The 21026-nt window shown below is 42.5% G+C and overlaps 1 protein-coding gene across 4 annotated transcripts in view; it reads left to right on the forward strand.

Moving 5' to 3' along the window:
• The window catches only part of cadm2a (cell adhesion molecule 2a), a 148766-nt gene that overhangs the window by 86719 nt on the left and 41021 nt on the right, over positions 1-21026 (forward strand). For 2 of the 4 annotated variants that reach the window (XM_058627030.1, XM_058627033.1), the window contains exon 2: positions 14097-14123. The exons of 1 other annotated variant lie outside the window; for it this stretch is intronic. In XM_058627030.1, the coding sequence (XP_058483013.1) occupies positions 14097-14123 (27 nt within the window). Of the gene's footprint in view, positions 1-8906; positions 9075-14096; positions 14124-21026 lie in introns of those variants that run through there. One more of the 4 variants, XM_058627031.1, reaches the window with a different exon arrangement.

The following is a 21026-nucleotide window of genomic DNA, read 5'->3' on the forward strand; positions in this document are numbered from 1 at the left end:
TACTTGAATCAGCTCTGTCCTTGTACCTCATTACCTCCGTGCCCCTCTCTCTCTGCCTGTGCCTGTGCCTGTGCCACGCCCCCCTCGCCATCAAGGTGTGCTAAAGCCTGTTGTGTCTGGGCTAAATGAAACGTGACACAGATGGGCGGAGTAGCTTCCCCTCTTTGATCCAAGCGGTGCAACAGAAGGACAGACACTGACCAACACATGTTAGACAAAACTGCCGGGCACCACCAACGACAGCATCACGGTCCTGGTGGATAAACGGCAGGCGGTGAAACCACGGAGGGAAACGAGAAGATTTCTTTAGGTCTTTGTGTGGCATTAGGACACGTTTATGTACAGTACACAGGTCACACTCTAGTGTCGTTTAGCTTGACTTTAAACAAACATTCAGCATCTCTGTGTCTCACAGTCAGTTAATCTCTCTGAGGAGGACAGAGATCTGTAAAATGAGAGGACTTGTATATTTCATCTCTTTCTTTCAGACGCATGACGTGTCCATAAAAGACTGCTCTCAGTCAGAGACATCTGGGTCTCTCCAACCTTCATCCAACAGCTCACTAGATTTTTCACAAGTCACAAGCTTTATGGTGTGAACACAAATGTGTGATAAAATGTGTAATAGTGATACAATACATTATTGTGTTCAGTGCCTCTGTGTGTCTGTCAAAGCTGCATCTTCTCTGCAGCTGCAGCTGCAGCTGGAAGGTCGACAGTGTGAGTTAGAACCCAACAATGTGCTCCAATCAAAATGCACTCAGCCTGGTTGTCTGGCAGATAAGAGCCGACGGCAGCATTAAGTTCCAAAATGTCTGATGTACGACGACAACAGCAGCAGCAACAACACTGAACAGGACTATTGATGCTCCGTGTGGAAGCTGGTTTCTCATCCTGTCATCGTGTAGCTCTTTCATAATCACACAGTATGAAAATGTACACGGATGCATCGTAATTGTCTTTGATATTAAGCGTAAGTGAGGAGATAGAGCAGAGGCTCGGATACATCGCTGAGAGACAGAATATGTTGTTGCATCTGCTGTTGTCTTAATGTTTGGAGCTCACTGCCGTTTACATTGATGTTGTTGATGAATGTGAGTTCACACTTGCTCTTATTAACAACGTGACATGATGCAAACTTGTTCCCAGACAAACAAAAGAGAGTTGATCTCTGCACGACGAGAAATCAGTCGCTTGATATTAAAGTAGCTGCTTTGATTGTAAATGTATCTAAAATGCAACCCAGGGCTATTTTTAAATCTAATAGTTGTGATGATGTATAATACAGGGCTGTGTCCTAACTGGGTGGAAATCATTTTGCTCCCACCCTAATGTCTTTAGATGGAATAGCCTATTAGACCTGCTTTATAGCACAAGTGCTGCAGTAGTCACACCAAACTGTCTCCAATGAGGTTATTTAGGCTTAGAATGAGAACAATGACCTTGTATTGCATTTGGATGGGTGGATAGAGTGACCCCTCCCCCACCCGTGCCCTCTGAGGACGTCCATCTTTAAGAATTTCTGCCTTTCTTCATTCTTTTTGCCCCTCTCTTTATTTCCCCTGTCATTTTTGGTCCACCTTCAAATCTTCTCCTCTGTCTCTTTGTCTCTCTCCTCCTCTCTGTGGTGTATTCCACCGGGCTCTGCACAGGCATCCTAAATACAATTACAGTCCACAACTGAATGGAGAGGAAAGGTCCTCAGGGATCCCTAGGAACAGGAAATGGTCAGGAGGGTTGGACTGAGGAGGGAACAGCAAATCCCTAATTCAATTGGCTGAACCTTGGCAACAAGCCCCCGGCGACTCTTACTGTGAAATCAGTGGAATCAAACAATGCAGCTCAAACCACAAGAGAGCTTTTCATACACACTGGCAAACACACAAGCATGCACACATTCACACACACACACACAAATTGGCACAAATACATTTCATTTTTTTTCTTCACATTCTTTGGTTTGTTTATGTTGCACGGTACTTGATGTCTCGATTCATCAATTCATCGATTCATCGATTCATCGATTCAGCTCTACTAATAATTAACCTGAAGATTCTCACTGATTAAGAGAAGTGGAAACTGTGGAAAGAGCTGCGTGGCACTTTTATACAGAGAGAGATGCAAATGTGTGTTTAACATGGAATAAGGAAGTCAGCGTGTGTACGTGTGCATCATAGGCTCATGGTTTGTGGCAAGAACTTAAAAATGATTCCAAGGAATCTCAGTTGTGTTATTGTGCTGTTATTGTGCCTCATTGGTCTGCGAGCTGTGTAACTGTTGTAATGCGCTCTGTGCAATCACAGACGCAACTCGCCGTTCAGTTCATGTAATGTGGTCGTAGCCAATGACTGTGTACAGTACTGTGCACAAGTCATGTGATCATTTATCCTCCAGAAGCAGTTTTTATTCTGAAAACTGTCTAAGTTTCCCATGACGTGATTGAGAGATATATATATATATATACATATATATATATATATATATATATATATATATATGTATCATATTGTAAAATATGAATGTTTTCATTGCATCACATGGTGTTGGTCTCTTGCCTCGTGCTCAGGTCAGCACGCTCTGCTCCCTCTACAGCCTCCGCTCTCAGGTGCAGGTTGATTCTGCTGCTGTAACAGCGGCGTTATAACCACACTGATGATCGGAACTAAGCAGGGGATCAATAGAAAGGCCACACACACACACACACACGTACACACACACACACGTACAAAACAACAATATGACAATATAAACACAGTGGACTGGAGCACTGTAATCAATGCAAGTCAAGGGCAGGATTTTCCTCTGCAGCCTTTTTGTGCAACAGATACAAAAAGACGCGTTGCTCCTTTTGTACATCGTCCTTTCACCCACGCTGTCGCAAATCTTTAAGCACTGCAGCTTACAGAGAATGCACCAATCAGACAACACAAGCCAAAGCCATTAACGCTGGTTGGAAGTGAAGATCATTCATTGTTAGACCATAATATCTCCCTCTTACAGTCTTTGACGATGTGGTTATTCTAGCAAATTCTGACCATTTTGGTGATAATACTTAGTGTCTGTATGATATTTTAATCTATGCCCCCGCGGGTATAAGCGCAGCACATGCATAATATCATGTTAATTCACCAGAATAAATGACATACATTTACTACAACACGGACAGAAACACAGACTAACACGCGGGTAAGAGTGTGTGTGTGTGTGTGTGTGTGTGTGTGTGTGTGTGTGTGTGTGTGTGTGTGTGTGCGCGCTGATGTAGGAGGTAACTACATCCCATTAAAACAGCAAAGATATTTGATCATGGCCTCCAGTTGTCCTTCTTTCAGGACAACAACACTATAAATGTCAGTGCAGGCTGTGTGTCAGTGCTGCTCTCTCCACAGGTCGTCCATTTGCCTGTTCACTGGTGGAGAACCCTGTGTGTTGTGTTGACTTTTATGTTCCCTGAAAGTCTGCACTAACTTGTATTGTTTTAATTGCCTTGAACTGAGTGCAGCCTAATGACCTTTCATTTTTTGTATATCATTACCATTTCCAAAATGTCAACTTTGGTGCTGTTTTGCCATTGTTTTAAAATTAATGTTTCATGTGCCCACCGCTGTTCATGAGCATGTGTTCACACACACACACACACACACACACACGATCTGAATGAATAGTGACCAGTTTAGTGTCGATCTTCACTCATAGTGAAGGAGAAAAAGTACATTTGTCAAGTAGATTTATTTTCAAGATGCTTAGTTTAAGAATAAAGATAATAAATGTATAAATTGTAAATCCTGAATAAAACAAATTGAAGAGCAAGGACAAAATGTAACCCACATTCTTATTTACAAACCCTTTACTTTAGTCAATATGTAAGTAAATCCTGTACTTTTATTTGACCATACTGCTCTTGTTAAGTAATTGGTTGTTTATCAGTAAATTTCCTCTTGAATTGAATTGTTTCTATATATTATGGTTTGAAAACATGAGGCTGTGATTTCATGATAACTCCAGGGATAGATTTTCTGATGCAACATGCATGCATTGTATGTCTATGGCCATACATTTGGAAATCACTTGTGAAACAAGACACTTTTTCTGCTTAATATCCTCCATTTGTCTCCAACTCTGTACTTTTTAGAGTTAATTTAAACTAGAGATTAACCATGCACATATTTGCTCTGCACGTTGTTCCTGATATTAAAAAAAACAACAACATTGAACTATTTACAAGACATTTTAGAGAAGCGCAGGAAAATGTCAACAAACTGTCGACGTCTAACCACAACTAACACTCACTGACTTCAAGTCACATGTTCACATGGAAATCAGAAGAGGGTTCATGCACACCTGGATCCATCTCTGAGGATTCATTAATTGTACCAAACATAGTCATTATTAGTCATTAGTCGTTATTTAGAATAGAACAGATGTACGTTATTAATCCCAAACGGGGAAATTAGAGTGTAGCAGCAGCAGCAGCAAGAATTAAACATGTATATGTATCACAAGAGGAATTTTAGAACCTGGAAAATGTGAATCGCTCACTCACACCTTTGCATTGTGACACAGTGTTTATGTCATTATTATACAGTTGTATAACAATATAATACTTAAGTGTATATATGTGTAGAAGAAGGAGGCAGAGTCTTTGTCTTAGAGCATTATTATCTATTATTATTATTATGATCATGAACAAAGACCTCAACGTTCCCCAATATACAAGAACCTGCAAGTAATAATGACTATTATTGACCTGAAAGTGAACATCATGGAGCTGCTGTTGGAGCTGAGGACATGGTGTGACTGGATTGTAAGATTAGGGGAGGAGAACACAGATACTCAGTCAGATGGGTCCAAGGATACATCCTTGAAGAACCTCCCGGTCTATTCAGGCTCCCATTGCTCATCACTGCACACTGTTCCTGTGCAGACGCTGTGTTCAGAGCAGTCAGAGTGACAATCAGCTGCTGATCGACTGTTTCACTGACACTCAAGTGCTTTAGTAATTGCATGGTATGAATCCGCAAAGGAAACATGTTGTGAACCGTAAAGTTGTGACTGTAACTGTAAAAGTTTTGATACACTAATCACTGTAGGTTGTTTAATTAAGTAAATAATGCAACAGATTGAGCTGATTTTGGTTTGGACAGCGTGCTGTACAATGTCACCTTCACTTTTTCACAGAGAGATGAAATTCAGAGGTTATTTTGTGTCCTGACAACAAACAACTCTGTTTATTTGTCTTCAGGTAATTGGAAGATCATAAAGATTATCCCACAAACTACTGAAAAACAAACCCCGTTGCCTTCATTTCCATTTTCTCTCCATCTTTGATCAAATAGCCCAGACCGACTGTTTTCATCGCTGATGATCTATAATCTGATCATCTGTAGTGTTTTTAATTTAATAAATAATAATAAACAAAGTGTTTGTGGGGATTAGGCAGGTGAGATGTGCAGCTTCCTAGTTCAATGATTTCCAGGAGTAAAACTTTTATTCCAAACACTTTATTATGGTTCTGGTTTGACAGTGAATATGTCTCTTGATGACACTGTGGCGCCTCAGCGATAGGCACCTCATATCCAGAAGTGCTGATTTGCCAGAGTTGACAGGTGTGATTGTACCAACTGAATACTTTGGTCACAGGAGGAAAACATATTCATTCATTGACTCTCTGAGGATTGCTCCTCTTGAGCTTTATGTATGCAGTGGCCTTTTTCCTGTGTTACCAGCTGACAATCACTGGTTACCACCATCTATGAGAGCATGGCCGCGTGTCAGGTAAATGACATTTCAATGGCCTCCTCGCTCTCTGTGGTGTGGAGGTGTCAACACCTTTGTGTGGCACTGACAGAGAGTCAGCTGTGATGGATATGACGTTGCAGCTCCTTGACATTATTGCTCCCACTGAGACGCCTCCTGGAGTTCACACCTACAGGATACAGGATGTCTCGCTCTCTCCGTCACACACACACACACACACACACACATGAAATGAGCATAAAGATATGAAGCCAAATGGCATAATCCTCCAATGATGCATTAAGTGCTCGAGGAGCCATTGTGTCCTGGCCATTAACGAGGGGAGGAGAGCATCTTTGAGATGGTAATGTCGCTGCACTCATTCAGCACGTCACAAGACAAAATGCCAACTTCCTATCAGCTGTGTGCGCGTGTTTGTCGCCGCTGTGTGACGGCGAGAAACGGCAACAGATAAAGACAAGGAGAGAGAATCGTCATCATGAGAGGAGACTGTTTAATCAGCATTATAGAATTAAGATTTGTTTAAGTTTAGAAAAGGAGAGGAGAATAAGTGTGTAATGTCTTCTGGATGCAGAAATCATCCTCTTTTACAAAGAAGAAGAAGACAATTATTGGAGGTCGTGTAACAAATCCTTAACCACTGGCTAATTTCAGTAGTTGTTTCACTTCAATTGTGTTGTGCTCCAATGAGGTGGAGAAACAGTGTTTCTTTAATTCCAAATAAAAGTCTATAACAGTATATATTAGACATACGTGGCAGAGTTTGAAAAGACAAGAAAACACATACTGTACTAAATGTGCTTGTGATTTACAAATGAACGGCCAGAACATATTTGTGAAGCTGAATGCAGCGTCGGTGAAATTGATTGAAGAGCCGACTCAAAGCAACATGTGCATGCCCACACAGACGTGCAGCGCGGTGCTCTGGGATGTTTGGGCACATTTTCTGGTGCACTGTGATGTTGGGGGCGGACATTTAACAGATGGCACCAACTACCTCCCAGGATAGTAATGTTCAATTATCTGTGTCCAATTTACACCTTTGCTGTGCGTGAGAAAGAAAGAGGGAGAGTTGTGGAAGAGTTGATCTAAAGGAAAGATTCTTATTCTTATTATTATCACATGTTTTGCCTTCTCTTGCAGAGGCTGCATCGTGGTTTATCCTCACTGAGCTTCAATGAGCTAGAGCGTGTAAATAATGCTTAAATATTAGGGACAACTTTAATTTGATGTTGGCAAAAAAGCAAAGGAATCACAATTGTCTTTCTAGATTTCATTCAGTTGAAACAGGAATTAGTTCCGGTTGGATTTGTTCAGAATGACCCAGATGAGTTCATGTTTGTCTTTGGTAATCAAACAGCGTTTCTTTAATTCTGTAAATACAAGCCAGGGCATGAAATGGAATTTATTCATGTCAGCCAGCCGAGGGTGAAAAGGTAATGGGTGAAGTAAGATGTGTCGAGAAAAAAGCATCAGTCTTTGACACGTGTTACATTTGTTTTTTAGAAAGCCACAGATTTTCACGTGTGTTCAGTAATTGATTTTTGTGCAATGGAACATTTTTATTGAAAAGTGACACCATCTAAACTGCATTTACTAAACAAACTATCACGTTAATAAACATCAGAATTAGAGCAATTCATCGAAATTGTATCGAAATCGCATTAGAGATGTGTAGATATGTACAAATGTGTGTGAAAATATCATTTCAGATTCATTTGTGTCTCATTCTACAGACTGAAGAGAACCTCTTTGTTTCTCACAGATTTGCACAGTAATCATTTTAAATTATTATTATTATCATTTTAAGAATAATGATGATGTCAAAATGACAATCTGTGCATTATGTGTTTTCAGACAGTGGAATAGCCCAAAATACCCTGATTTTCAAGTACTAACTCATTTCCTTAAATGAAACAGTGCAATATGACGTTTCCACTGATCTGTGTCAGCTGTTCTTGTGGCATATTTACACATTTAGGGCTAATTTAATGCTTTAATGCCAAAACAGTCAGTTTTGGCATTAAAGGAACATGTCAAAAAGTAAAACATTGCTGATGATGAAGATGAAGAAGTTGTTTTGATTTGTTTGCTGTAGAGAAGATGAGAAGTGTTTTTGGTGGGATTGGCTGACCTGGTTCAGCTGGAGCTGCTTTTATCTCTGCAGCACGTTCATTAGACACTGTGTGATTTCCCCTCTGTGTGTGTGTGTGTGTGTGTGTTCGTATAGTTTGTGCATTTTTGTCAAACACAAATCCGTCTCACCCACACACCTAATTGCATGCAAAGAAAAACATATAGCTTTATTAAATGAGGGCTTGCAGATGCAGGGATCAAAGGGAGGAGAGTGCCAGACAAAAGATTGAAAGCTATAGTCAAGGACTTGAAAGGAGGACGAATCTACGCGTGGATCTTCGAGCCCTTTCTTCTTCTCTTCCTCCTTTATAGTTGTGGTCTCCAGTGAGCTACTGCCCTCTGAGACAGGCTTGATGCCCTAGAGATCGTCTATACTGCCATCATCACAAAAGAACTCTGGCGCCGCGTCTGAGTGTGCACACTCATCCAGAAGAATGTAGTAGACAGCTCAGAGTGTTAGGCTTCTAAATACACACACACACACACACACATGTAGAAAGTATTGTGGGTGCACACACACAGCCCCGTAGGTCCCAGTTAGGGAGTCTATTCTCCTCTTGACCTGCTCAAAAGCCCCAGAAACACAATGCTCTAAACAGAAAGGGATATAAAGGTGATGGTTTGAAAATATGAGATAAGAGCCCAGCAGCGAGTGAGGCAGTAACAATCACAGGGAGCTTGCACTGTTTGATGCCAAACGGTCCCTTGAGGGTGAGGCTCACCGGTTAGCTCCCCACAGAGACACAGCAAACACTTTGCCAATTTAGCATCACTCTCGCCATTGTAATGCAACACAGCACAAACATGCCTTTGTTCACTGACCTTTGAATAATTCAGCTCCAGCAAAATGCTATGACACATTTTTGATCAAAGTCTCACTATGAAGGGGAGGAGGCATTTTGCAGATGCTCCGTGGAGGATAAAAGCCCCCCCTGCCCCCCTGCCCCCCCTGCCCCCATCAACGTGATCCCTGAATAACAGTAAGGATAGAAACCGTCCTGCAATCCATATATTTGGATTAAAGAGAGCAGTTAATGCTGAGTAAAGCTTTCCTGCCACAGAGCTCCTTATCCTGAAGTGATGTGACCTCTGCACGGGGTGAAAAATGGAGCTCGTGTTATCTGAAAATTTTCCTTGGAAACCTCCAGTGCCTTCACCGTGTGACGAATGGCTGGAGATTACAGGTTGGTGACCAGGCATCCACATCCACTTCCACGGGCTTTGTCTGCAGGAAGCCATTTGTTACCCCCGAGGCATCTATCACAATATAACTTCACCTTCTAAACTATTCATTTGAAGAAGCAGTGGACACAAAAAGCATCTGCTGAGTTATAGGCCGGACCTGGACTGTCTGTCATCCAGCAGCCGCACCTGTTTGACTGTGTGTGTGTGTGTGTGTGTGTGTGTGTGTGTGTGTGTGTGTGCGCGCGCTCACGTGTGTGCGTGTAGGTGTGTCCATCATCCTATAGCAATTCCTGTTTGACTTTTGTTGTTGGAGAGATTCATGGCTTTGATATCCTCTGGGTGTTTTGTGGAAATTGAAATGTGCTTCTGGAGCCCAGAGGGAAATTCTTAAAGGCTTTGAATGGCAACATTTTATGACTACTGTATGAATGGGAATTGGGGAATGTGTGTGTGTGTGTGTGTGTGTGTGTGCGTGTGTGTGTGTGCCATTTTCTGAGGTCAGAGTGCAGTTTTTGACTGTAGTCAAACCTGCACATTATTCAATAACCCACTTTTACCATTGAAAGTTCTGTTGCATTTGAAGTCCATGAAAACATGAGGAAACTTCTGCTCTTCCAGTGTCGGAACAACTTCATTTCTGCGTTTATGATCATTCCTTCTGTTCTCTAATTTCACAAAAATCTAAGAAACTGTTTGTACGTTTTTAGTAAGATCATATTTTTACCCACAGTAAGATGATTGAGTGCTGCCATGGTTACGGTCCAGTGGGTGTCCTGGAGGGATTATTGGATTAATGCAGTTCCCATCCTGTCAGTTTTTGCCAAGAACATACTCATCAAGAATTTATAAAGTGCCAAATGGAGAAGTAAAATATTAAATATTAGCTGAGAAGTTTGAACTCATGCAAAAATTCTGACTTCTTAATAGTCCCAGGGGTCAAAAATCATTTTGACTCGTCTTATTTATTCTGTGTGGGAAGCTTTTGGACGGTTGTCAGGCTTGCGCCTCTACCATGAGACAAACTCTTGGCTCGGTGTTTCTCTGGATCCTCCGCTGCAGATTTGCTGTCTGCCAGTTCACAGCAGTGCACATATGGAACACAGAGTTCTCAAATTTAACAAAAACAAAAACAAGCATCTGTGAGTTTAGTTTGTTAGACCTGTGCACTGTCACATACATTCCAAACTGACTCTTTGTCTTACACGTCTGAATTATTAACCAAGATGAAACTACTCTAACCAGAGAGAGAGAGAGAGAGAGAGATCTGTGCAGTGCAGCTCGTCTCTGATGAAGTCAGTGTGATATAAGGCAGCATGGGCCCGGATTCTCTGAATAAAACCTGTGATATAATATATATACCATGGATGTTTCTTATCCACAGAGTTTGTCTTTTGCCCGCGTTGAAATGCAGTAAAAGCTGCCGTATACACTCAGTGTGTGTTTGTGACCTTTGGTAAAGAGACGTGTCCTGACATTAAAAGCACCAGGTCACTGTCCCTGATATAATACTCTGTCGCTCTCACAGCCTGAGGCTGAGATATGAGGAGATCAGCCTGTCACACGGACATGACCTTGACCATTTACCTTATTAATGTCAAAATATAAATGACAGTGTTTTACTAAGATTGTAAGATTTCTTTCTTCTTTGGCTTGGACCTTCAGGAGTCAGCACAGCACATCATCTCAGTTCCTCCTTCACAACATCCATGAACCCTCCTCTCTTTTCCAAAGCGATGACTCGATGGTGACGTTGTCGTGTTGTAAAACACAGATTGTTGACTGTGCTGACCGATCGCTGTGTTGTGTGAGTGGTTCCGTTCACACAGGGTCTGCTGATGGTGAGTCATCAGAACACATCCTGAAACCCTGCTGTAGACCATCTTTAGAGAGGATGAAACAACACGCTCCTGTGTGTGTGTGTGTGTGTGTGTGTTTTATGGGCTGTTGGCTGGTGAGGAGATGAGTGTACCGTGGGCAGCGTGTGTATAATTGTGTTAAGGAGTGGAAATCAAATATGCTAGATTAAATGACAAAACAAACAGATGTGTGCTTTCCTGTAATGTGAGAAAACAAGAACGTGGCAGACAGATCTAATAAAGCAGGCAGTATGGTGGCAATAAGCTGAGTTAAGTAAGCCTAATTCCATCGATTAACACTGTTTACCATCTCCTTTTTACCCCGAGATGAATCGTGGCATTTAGCAAAAGCCGTAACAAGTAAAATAAGATTTGAATACATTTGCTTGTATTCACTTAGAGCCAGTTTTCATTTGTAACTCATGATTTCAGTCCCAAATGTGTGCACGGCTTTCTGGAAGTCACATCCACATTCTGCTATTTTCTGTGTGTGTGTGTGTGTGTGTGTGAGTGTGTGTGTGGATTGATGGCTCCATGTACAAACAAGTCATAAGGTGACAAAGAGTATTTTTTAGGTTGTACAGCAATCTGCTCACCGGAGGAATATTGGTGGGATTGCTCGGGCCTGGGGTTCATCAAATACACCGCAGAACAGCTGCTGCTGTACCAAAGATAAGCTCAACTCTCCATCATGCAGGGTGACAGCTGAGAGAGCCGTGCTGCACACATCCATCTCCATAGGCTTTTCACTTTGTGTCAGACGCTGAATATATCTGCCACTGCAAAAGAGCTACCCCCAGGGGGAGGGGGGGAGGGGGGGAGACACAGCCAGGGAGAGAAAGATGTGGGTGAGGAAGGAGTTAATAAGGAGGGAGCGTGAACAGGAAAAGGAGGCGAGGTGAGAGAAACTCCTGAAAGAGATAAAGGCAGAAGAACCAAGAGGAAAACAGGAAGCATGTCGCATTAAAACACACGTCCTCCCACAAGACTTAGACCCTCAGGGAACACTATGATCACTGTGTGTGTGTGTGTGTGTGTGTGTGTGTGTGTGTGAGAACGTGTCACACACGTCTGTGTGAGTGTCTGTGAGAACTATCATAGTTTATTTATGACAGCTCCCCGCTGACGGAAGCACTGAGAACAATCTGCTTACAACTCGGCTTTACACACACACACACACACACACACACACTCACTCTGCATTCTCTTAAACAAAGTGTGTGTGTGTGTGTGTGTGTGTTTACATGAGGCTTTGTCCAATAGCTTCAAGCAATGTTTCGTGCTTTAAGTTTAATTGTATAAAACGTATGAAAGAAGGTTTTTACCATAAGATTCAGACTTTTTTTATCAGGAGTTGTGACAGTGCTGCAGAAGAACATGAGCTGTGCTCATCTTTCTGTGTGTTTGTCAGTGTCGCAGCATTTACATCACACACAGAATTCCTCAGTGATAATTTACACACGGAGGCAACAGTGGCAACAGTTCAGAGTATGACGGAAAACACAAACAAGTGAATTCTACTGTTGTTCACGTGATATTATTGTTTATGTGATTATTGATTATTATTATTAGTATTATTATTGTTCTTTCCAGGTCAGTAATAGTAATATTTGGCCATTACCGAGTCTCTCTCTGTGAGTCTCTCTCTGCCTGGCTGTGATTGTGAATTACGAGTGAATCGCTGGAAAACATTTTATTCCTCCAGAATCTTCCTTGTTGTTCATGACTCTCGACTGAGAGAGATCACAGAGCCACGGTGATGACAGCAAACACAAACCTTGACAGCGGGGATGAAGGCCATGAACGGAGTGAGGTCAGACTTTTCTCAAAGCCGTCAGTCTGGTGTAGAACGCCGTGTTGCTGGAGATGTGACACTCACTGCCCTGTTGCCCCCGTCACTTCCTGTCCCTCTTAACCAACTGTGTGTGTGAGAAAGAGATGGAAGCTTTTTATTTCACTCCTCTTTGCATCATGTGCTGTCACTGAATGTAACGTTACATGTGTGCAGATGAAGTTTAAACATTCACTCAGAAACTGCGCCATGGCAACCGGTGAAATCTATTGGCAGTTAAGATTCAATAGCGCTCGTATATGAATAAAAAGTGTATGTATGTGAGAGTCTAAAGAGTGTTCAGCTGCTGGTTTTGTGTGAATAACCTTTATTTAATATTTCTCACAATACATTTTAATATACTGATCTGCTTGCTGCGGGTCCAGGTGCGGGTCCAGGTGCGGGTCCAGGTGCCGGGACTTCTACGTCCATAATGGAAAGGAAATCCCAGACCTGCAGACTCTGCACCTGCAGTTGGATGTTCTTTGTTGTTCTTCTCCCATTTCAGGCTCACTGGAGGCATTCCAATAGATCCATCAATTTGGCAAAGCAGTGTGTGTGAAGCATAAGAATCATTCCCTCGGGATACACACCCACACAAATACACAGGCACATGCGCACACTAATAGACAATTTGTGTTGTTTCTGTGTGTGTGCGCTTTTAGCAGCAGGACGTCTCAGAGGTGACGAGGTGCTCGTGCTGTGGTTCCCTGGGTTTTTACACATGACTTTGTGTGTCTGGTTTTTAACAGAATGCACTGGGATCACGGCGTCTTCCTGCCTGTGCATCTCCTCAGTGATCACAGTGATGTCACTCACAGCCGTGTTCATGAATGTCATGCAGGCATCAGTTCACTGATCGACCACATGATATCTGCACACATGATGTCTGCACACATGATGTCTGCACACATGATATCTGCACACATGATATCTGCACACATGATATCTGCACACATGATATCTGCACACATGATATCTGCACACATGATATCTGCACACATGATATCTGCACACATGATATCTGCACACATGATATCTGCACACATGATATCTGCAGCGTGTCCACAGTTGTGGGCGTCGCACACTTATTACAAAGCAACAAGCTCCAGGTGATTAGAATGTAAGCAACAGGACGTTCTCTGTCAGGGTTGAAGCATCAGTCGATGATTGACATGTCAGATGAAGACACAGCGGACACAGACACTGCTCTTCCAACAGTTATCTAATAACTGCTCTGTCTTCTGTCTTTGTCTTTTCTTCTCTCTGTTTTCTGGCATCTGCCTCTCTTGCTGTCCATCCAACCCCTCTTCTTCTCTACTTGGGTATTCCAGTGATGGCTTCAAAAGGCAAAGTCCGAGGTGAGTCATGGCTGTGTTCTTCCTGCTGTGCCTCAGCCTTAGCAGTCTAGGATCAGAAAGTAAAACTGGATTTACTCGTTGTTTACTTGACTTATTTAGTTTCTTTGCTGCAGGAATTTATAGAGCAGATTTTTAAAGGTTAGTGAAAACACAAATTTCACTTTTGATTTTTCTATTATTTTCTCTTTTCTTATTCAGTTATTTAAGCTCTCAGACAAACCACCTGATCTCACACAATTATTCATTGAGTAATTGTGTAAATTTGCTCTTTGCTGGACGCTGGACATTTGACTATAAATGACCGTGATCACAAGCTTTTCTGTCTCTCTCTCTCTCTCTGTGTGTGTCTGTGTGTGTGTGTCTGTGTCTGTGTGTGTGTGTGTGTGTGTGTGTGTGTGTGTGTGTGTGTGTGTGTGTCTGTGTGTGTGTGTGTCTGTGTGTGTGTGTGTGTGTGTCTGATAAATGGCTCAGTGTCACTGAGGAGAAATCACAGAGGAGAGAAAGTGTTTATTTCAGATGAGATAATCACATTCACAGAGTTTGGATGCACAGGTAGCTTCATGTGCAAAGTTATAATACTAGTTATATCACATTTCTATTGATTTAATAGTAACTATGTTGTTATGTAGTGTTTAATTTTGTTTTGATTAGTAATAAATCTTGTTTGCCCTTAATGATAATCAAAGGTTGAGTAATATTCAGATTTCAGGAAACCTCGTCTTTCATTGAGTCACATTCTTACATTATGTGACTTACATTTTTAAATGAGAAAAGCTTGTTCTGAGAGAACAGTTGCTGTTGTACAAACAGAGTGATGCTGATAATGAATGTCAGACCACGTCTCTGTCACCTCCTGTTCATCAGGTTATTATTAAATCAGTTATTTTTGGAAAATGTGACAATATATAATATGGCGTCACTGACTGGAGTGCAAATGAGAGTGAAGTGAATGAGGACAATGTTAAACACATGTGTGTGTGTGTGTGTGTGTGTGTGTGTGTGTGTATGCACAGAACCCAGAAAGTAGAATGTTTTATGTTTTATTAAAACCCAGCAGCTCAACACTGTGTCCAGTCTCACCCATATTTATATTCTTCAGCCGCTGCCGCCACCCGTGTCTTTAACCACGGAAGCTTTAATTGTGATTTTAAGGGCAAATGTTTCAGTGGCTTTTGCATTTGTCACAACAGCAACAGCTGCTGACTGTGTGCACGTGGCCAAAGCTACGGTAATGAGAACATCGATATACTCGTCACTTTCACCTCGTGCAGTATCTTGACCTCTTCACCTCCTTTGCTGCGATAAAATCATGTTTTTTTTATCACAGTTTCCTGAAATCTAAGAGTAAATTAAAGACACACTTTTGTCATGCAAATGATTCACTGTGATATGGACTCATGCTGGGTCTGACTTTAGCTCTGAGACCAGATCTTCAGTGTCAGCTCTGCCACTGAGGCCCCGACTGGAAGTTTGGTCTAAAAGAGCGTTGCAGCAAAGTGAGTCTGACACATGAGCCAAATGATAAGAGCTGTTTTTGAAACCAGCACTTTCCGCTCACTGAATCTTGCAAATCCCCCTGAGGCTGGAAGCATTTCCCCAGATCACTCTTAAATGAACAGTATCTGTCAACACATCACCACACATTAGAAGAGCACACTGTGTCGTGTTGATACGGGGATTTGGGGAGTTTTGGTGGCAGCAATGATTAGGCTGATTTCCCTGGTGGATATTTCAGCACCCAGAGTTCATCCTCCGCTCGCTCTTCATATAAAAGCAAGAGAAAAAAACTGTTTTCTGAAAGAAAATCAAAATAAAGCCGAGAATTTTGAGCACTTTTCTCGACCACGTTGGTATTGAGATTTTTCAACAGCCACAGTAAATCACATTTATCCGTCCTGATGCTTTTATTATAATCATTGTGTGGATGACTGACAGTTTACGTCACTTTATATTTACAGGGAAAATAAAGCAGAATATTTGAATTTGCATATACTGTGCAAATGTCTGTTGCCAAAGCTTTTACTCGTGACATTTTAACACTTACTCCACAGGTAACACACACACACACACACACACACACACACGTATTATTCTATTTACAAAGAAGCAAAAAATGCATTTTACAATGTGGGCAGCAGAATCCAAATGTTCCTACTAATCCTAATCCTAACCCAACACAACAAGACTCGTTCATATCCAAATGTAACTGAAATATCCTGAAAATAATATTGTGAAAACTGAGTCCTGACCTTCATGTAAATGGTGATTCTCTTTGTTTGACTCTCGTTGATCTTCCTCCAGTTATTTACAGCATTTCTGTCAAAACATGTGCTCTGTATCTCTGTCCTAACCTCACTCACCTTTTCTCTCAGCGTCTTGTGCTGGTGTTTGCCAGCTGGAAGAAAGCCGTGTGTGAAGTATTTATGAAGGCCTGGTTTACCTCTGTCATAAAACCATGAGATGTCTGCCCTTGACTTTGAAAGGATAGTGAGATCCCAGGCCATTTTGGACTCGTACAGCTCACACGCAGAGAGCGGGCCGAGGTTTATATCTCTGCCCTTTTAAATTGATGTTGCTGAATCAAGGGCAGGAAAACTGGGTGGATGATAATGGTGTCTCGGAGCATGTCTGGCCACCAACTTTAAATTAGTGTGTGTGGTTTTATAAGCAGTGATAAATGCTGTATATAGCTCAGCGGTGCCGGTGTTTCCTTAGTAACAAAAGGAAGGAGAAAGTGCTGTGTGCTGTGGATGTTTGAGTTTGTCATGCTTCATAGGAAGATGTTGACTCAGAACCTCACCGTCGTCTGGTTATCACCTCTCACAAGCCGGAGATGAGTGGAAACAGCCACTGCAACACCATCGTATGTCTGTGACTCCGTACTGTGCCTGAACAACACCTAAATGCACCGCCGAGAAACAGGTGATATTGTGTTGATCTGACTCCCGAGGCTGAGTTGGACATCAGATCTGCAGTGGCAGCACCGGCAGCTGCCCGGTCTAATTACTGGACTGTATATAAATGACAACAGCACTGCCACAGCCAACTTCCCCGGTGCCGGGTAATTAATTTTCTATCTCCACATCACAAATGACTGTGCCCAGGTGGACGTGCGTGAGGGCTGAACACAAAGGTAACTCCGCCCTCTGCAGGGGTTGCATTTAATTTGCTCGCAGCAGGAATCTTATCAGGCTCCGAGGAGCATGTTTGTGAATGTGTGTGTGTGTGTGTGTGTGTGTGTGTGTGTGTGTGTGTGTGTGGTATAAAGCTGAAAAAGTTATTACTTTGGTAATGAGAACCAGAATGGAGAGAACACACAAATCATAATCCAGTTTATGACATTTGCATAATAATAGTGCACTTTAGAAATATTTCTAACTAACAGTTCAGGTTATTAGAGATTCATATATTTTATTTTTACAAATGCTGCTAACCAGATTTAATCTGGATTGAATTTCAATTTAAAAGACCTACATGTTTCCTACAATGTGCTTGTTTTTTAATTAAAATAGTATTTTCTCTGCTCAGCATTTGTTGAATAGAATGAATGAATGAAGTTACCTGCACCTGCTTTAATCATCTTACTGTGCTTTGACCTTGATTTAGCCTCATGACGAGGTAGAGGTCACCATGAACTGAAGACATGATGTGATCATCATGTCAGGTTACTACGCTGTTCAGCTCTGTAGACGGATAAACGAGACAACACATAAATCACCGACTGTGTTCATCATAAAAGTGAAGATGGTGCATAGATGTTGTGCCCTGGGACGCCAAAGCAGTCGGGAGAGTCTTTTACCAGATCCTCTCACATCCAGAGAGACGGCGGAGGTGAATGAAACGTGCTCACGGCGAGCGATGGGAACTCATCAAGCAACACATTTCATGGTGAACTCTCTGTAAATAATAGACTCAGTCTACCTGACATGTTACGCTGCCAGTGACATCATCGCTGTCCACAGTGTTAGTCACAAAGTCAGATGACGTGCATTTGTGTCGGTGACTCTCTGGAGTCAGATGAATGGAAGTTAATCAGGAAGTTAAAGATGTCAGGATACTGCAGGTACCGGTCAACATGGCGCTTCATAGAAACCCAGTCCACGAGCACCGACACTAAGCTCATGCACTGGAGGTGCTTCTTCATAGGATGAGCTGGAAACCTCCACATTACAGGTTGATGTCGTGTTGTAAATGTATTTTATCACTATCAAATATTCCGATGGTTGTTGCTGTTGCCGAGGCGTCACTTTTTAGTTTTAAAGATAAATGTCATTTAGAGCTGTAACTCCCCCCTCGCGTGTTCCCACTTTAAAAAGACTGATGTATAGTTGTGTCACACCGGCAATTGCTGCTTTTCACAGGAACACATTTCATTTCCATGTGAATGCTGCGGGCTCGTCTATCATGCGAGGTGTAGTCTGATGAAATGTTGATACATTTTGTCTTGGATGCGACGTGGATGTCGTGGAAGGCGTGAAAAGGGTCGCAGCAAAGAGAGAGACGAAGAGACTGTGTGTGTGTGTGTGTGAGAAAAACAGGGAGGAGTCTGTGTGAAAATTGTCACAGTGGGAGAAAGAGTCCCAGAGGGAGGGCAGCGAGTGATGATGCACTTGTCTGATATGTTCTGGGAAGTGACTAACAACATTTTATCTGTGGTATTGCAGCTCACGTTGGTTCTTGCCTGGAAATGTGTTTTTAAAAAATATGATCTTACTTTGAACATGCTGCTGCTTCATGCTTCAGACAAATGTCTTCTTCTCTGCGACACATGAAATAATGTTGATCAGAGCCGCTCTGCTGCCACAGGCTCGTGCACCTTTGTCACCTCATAGACTGTCACACATGTCACACCCAGTGCTCGTGTCTGTCGTGTTCAAGTTGAGTTTTATTTGTCATCGTAGCAGCGAGAACATCACACCGTGCTATTAGAACTCATTGAGATGAAGAAGACACGAGAGTCTCAAACAAAGACCTTATGACCTGGATCCTGTGCTAACGTCCAGAATACTTTCTGACTGGACCTTTGTGGACACAGCTTTTCTGTGTAATGACAGATTATGACCAACATAAAGAACGTGCTAAACTTTATCACCACATGAAGTGATAAATAATCTGGCGACACTGTTGGCTTGTTTCTAGCTTTTCTGGCTCTTGTTGTTCTTGCTTTGTTATTTACAAACAGCATGTTTTTGCAGACTGCAGGATTTACTTCAGGTAGAAATGATGGTTAACATGACAAATCTCAGGCCGGAGCTGGAATCTCTTAAATTTGCTCTAATGTCATCCCGAGTCTGTAGTTGTGAGTAATGCACAGCTGGCTGAAAAGGTGACTGAGCAAATCGAAACTGGCGTGCCTCTATTCATGCTGTAATCCTGTATTCCCAACCATACATCATAGCTCTACAGTTGAGTTGAGCTCCAGTCCTGTTCTAAAGGTCAGTAGCTCCAGGCCGTCCGTCTGTCTGCCTGCATCTCCCGCTCTTTCTCTGCTTCTTGAATGCCTAAATAAGAAAGGATAGTGGAGTCAGCTGCTCTTGCCTGAAAGGTCATGTCAGGGAGCAGACGGGAAGCATTCAGGATCGTCCTCTCATTATTATTGTCCAGTCGTTTGCTTTTGCAACATTCACTCTGTGTCTGTCCTGTGAATATCTCCAGCGGCTGCACAGGCTCAGACTTTGTTTCTCGTTGTTTCAGACTTCTGAGAACTATTGGCTGCAGTGCTTTGTGCAGTGGGAGGCACAGACCCAGATGATTGTGAGGAGGCTTTGCAGGCAGCCATGATTAGTAGCACGTGGGGGTCGTTATATAGCTCCGTTCTGAGTGGTCCCATTAAAATCTAGGGGGAGGGTAGAGCAAGGTCTGGGTTTATGTCTCCAGAGGAAACTGTGATTTGTTATTTTTTTGGCGGGCAGCGGTCGCCTGCACATGCAATCCCAAATTAATTCTTCCACTTTATACCATTTGCGGCGGCTTGTGCTGCATATTATCCAATTCAAGCTGAATAAAGCAGAGCTAATTATGGCATCACTTCATAATGCCTCACAGACGTTGACCTGACTTACCCTCGGCATGTCAGTCAAAGTGTCAAAGTGACCCCGCCCCCCTGAGCACAAGAAAGGAGGTAGGATCAAGATAAACCCAGCAGAGTGGGGAGCACTGGGAGACAAAGAGAATATGAAAATGAGAGACAAAGAAAGTGGAAATGTCACCGTTTAGGGATTAGCTAGAGGAGGAAACGTGACAGAGGGAGAGAGGTGGGAGTGGGGGGGGGGGAGCGGGGCTGAGAACTGAGTGGAATGCATGTGAACTGGAAAAGATAGAGCAGGAGACCGTAAGTAGGAGAACGACTGGAGGTGGAGTGAGAAAAGAACCTAAATTTAGACATGGAAATCAGAAGAGAGCAGCTGCCTGCTTCCCTCCCTCTGGAGATACATTTAAATCAGGCCTGGGTGGCCAGAGGGGAGAAAAGAAGAACCTACTCCAGTGGTCAATTACTGCACTGCTCTAATATAACCATCATTGTCGCCCCTTTGGCCCGATCGGTCCCACTGGACGTTTAGCACAAGGCTGAGGCGAGGAACCTCAGACCATGTAAGGTATGACACCTGGTGTGATATACAAACTCAAAGCCTGTCATTAAAGTCCATGCACATTTCTTATCTCTGATAGTTTCAGCTCGAGTTTGGACTGTAGTAAAACAATCCTCACAGCAGCAGAATCAGTGTTCAGCTGAGCCCATACTTAAATGTCACGTGGTCAGTCTGCCGCTCACTGATTGGTCAGAGTGTCGTCACTCAAGAGTCGTGAGCGCGACGTCCGACACAAGAATCAAAGCAAACAATGCTGAAAATTCAAAATCCTGAAAACGTGTTAATCCCCAACATTTACCAAAGGAAATGTCTA

The sequence above is a fragment of the Solea solea genome, chromosome 4 (assembly GCF_958295425.1).
Source record: "Solea solea chromosome 4, fSolSol10.1, whole genome shotgun sequence".
Lineage (NCBI taxonomy): Eukaryota > Metazoa > Chordata > Actinopteri > Pleuronectiformes > Soleidae > Solea > Solea solea.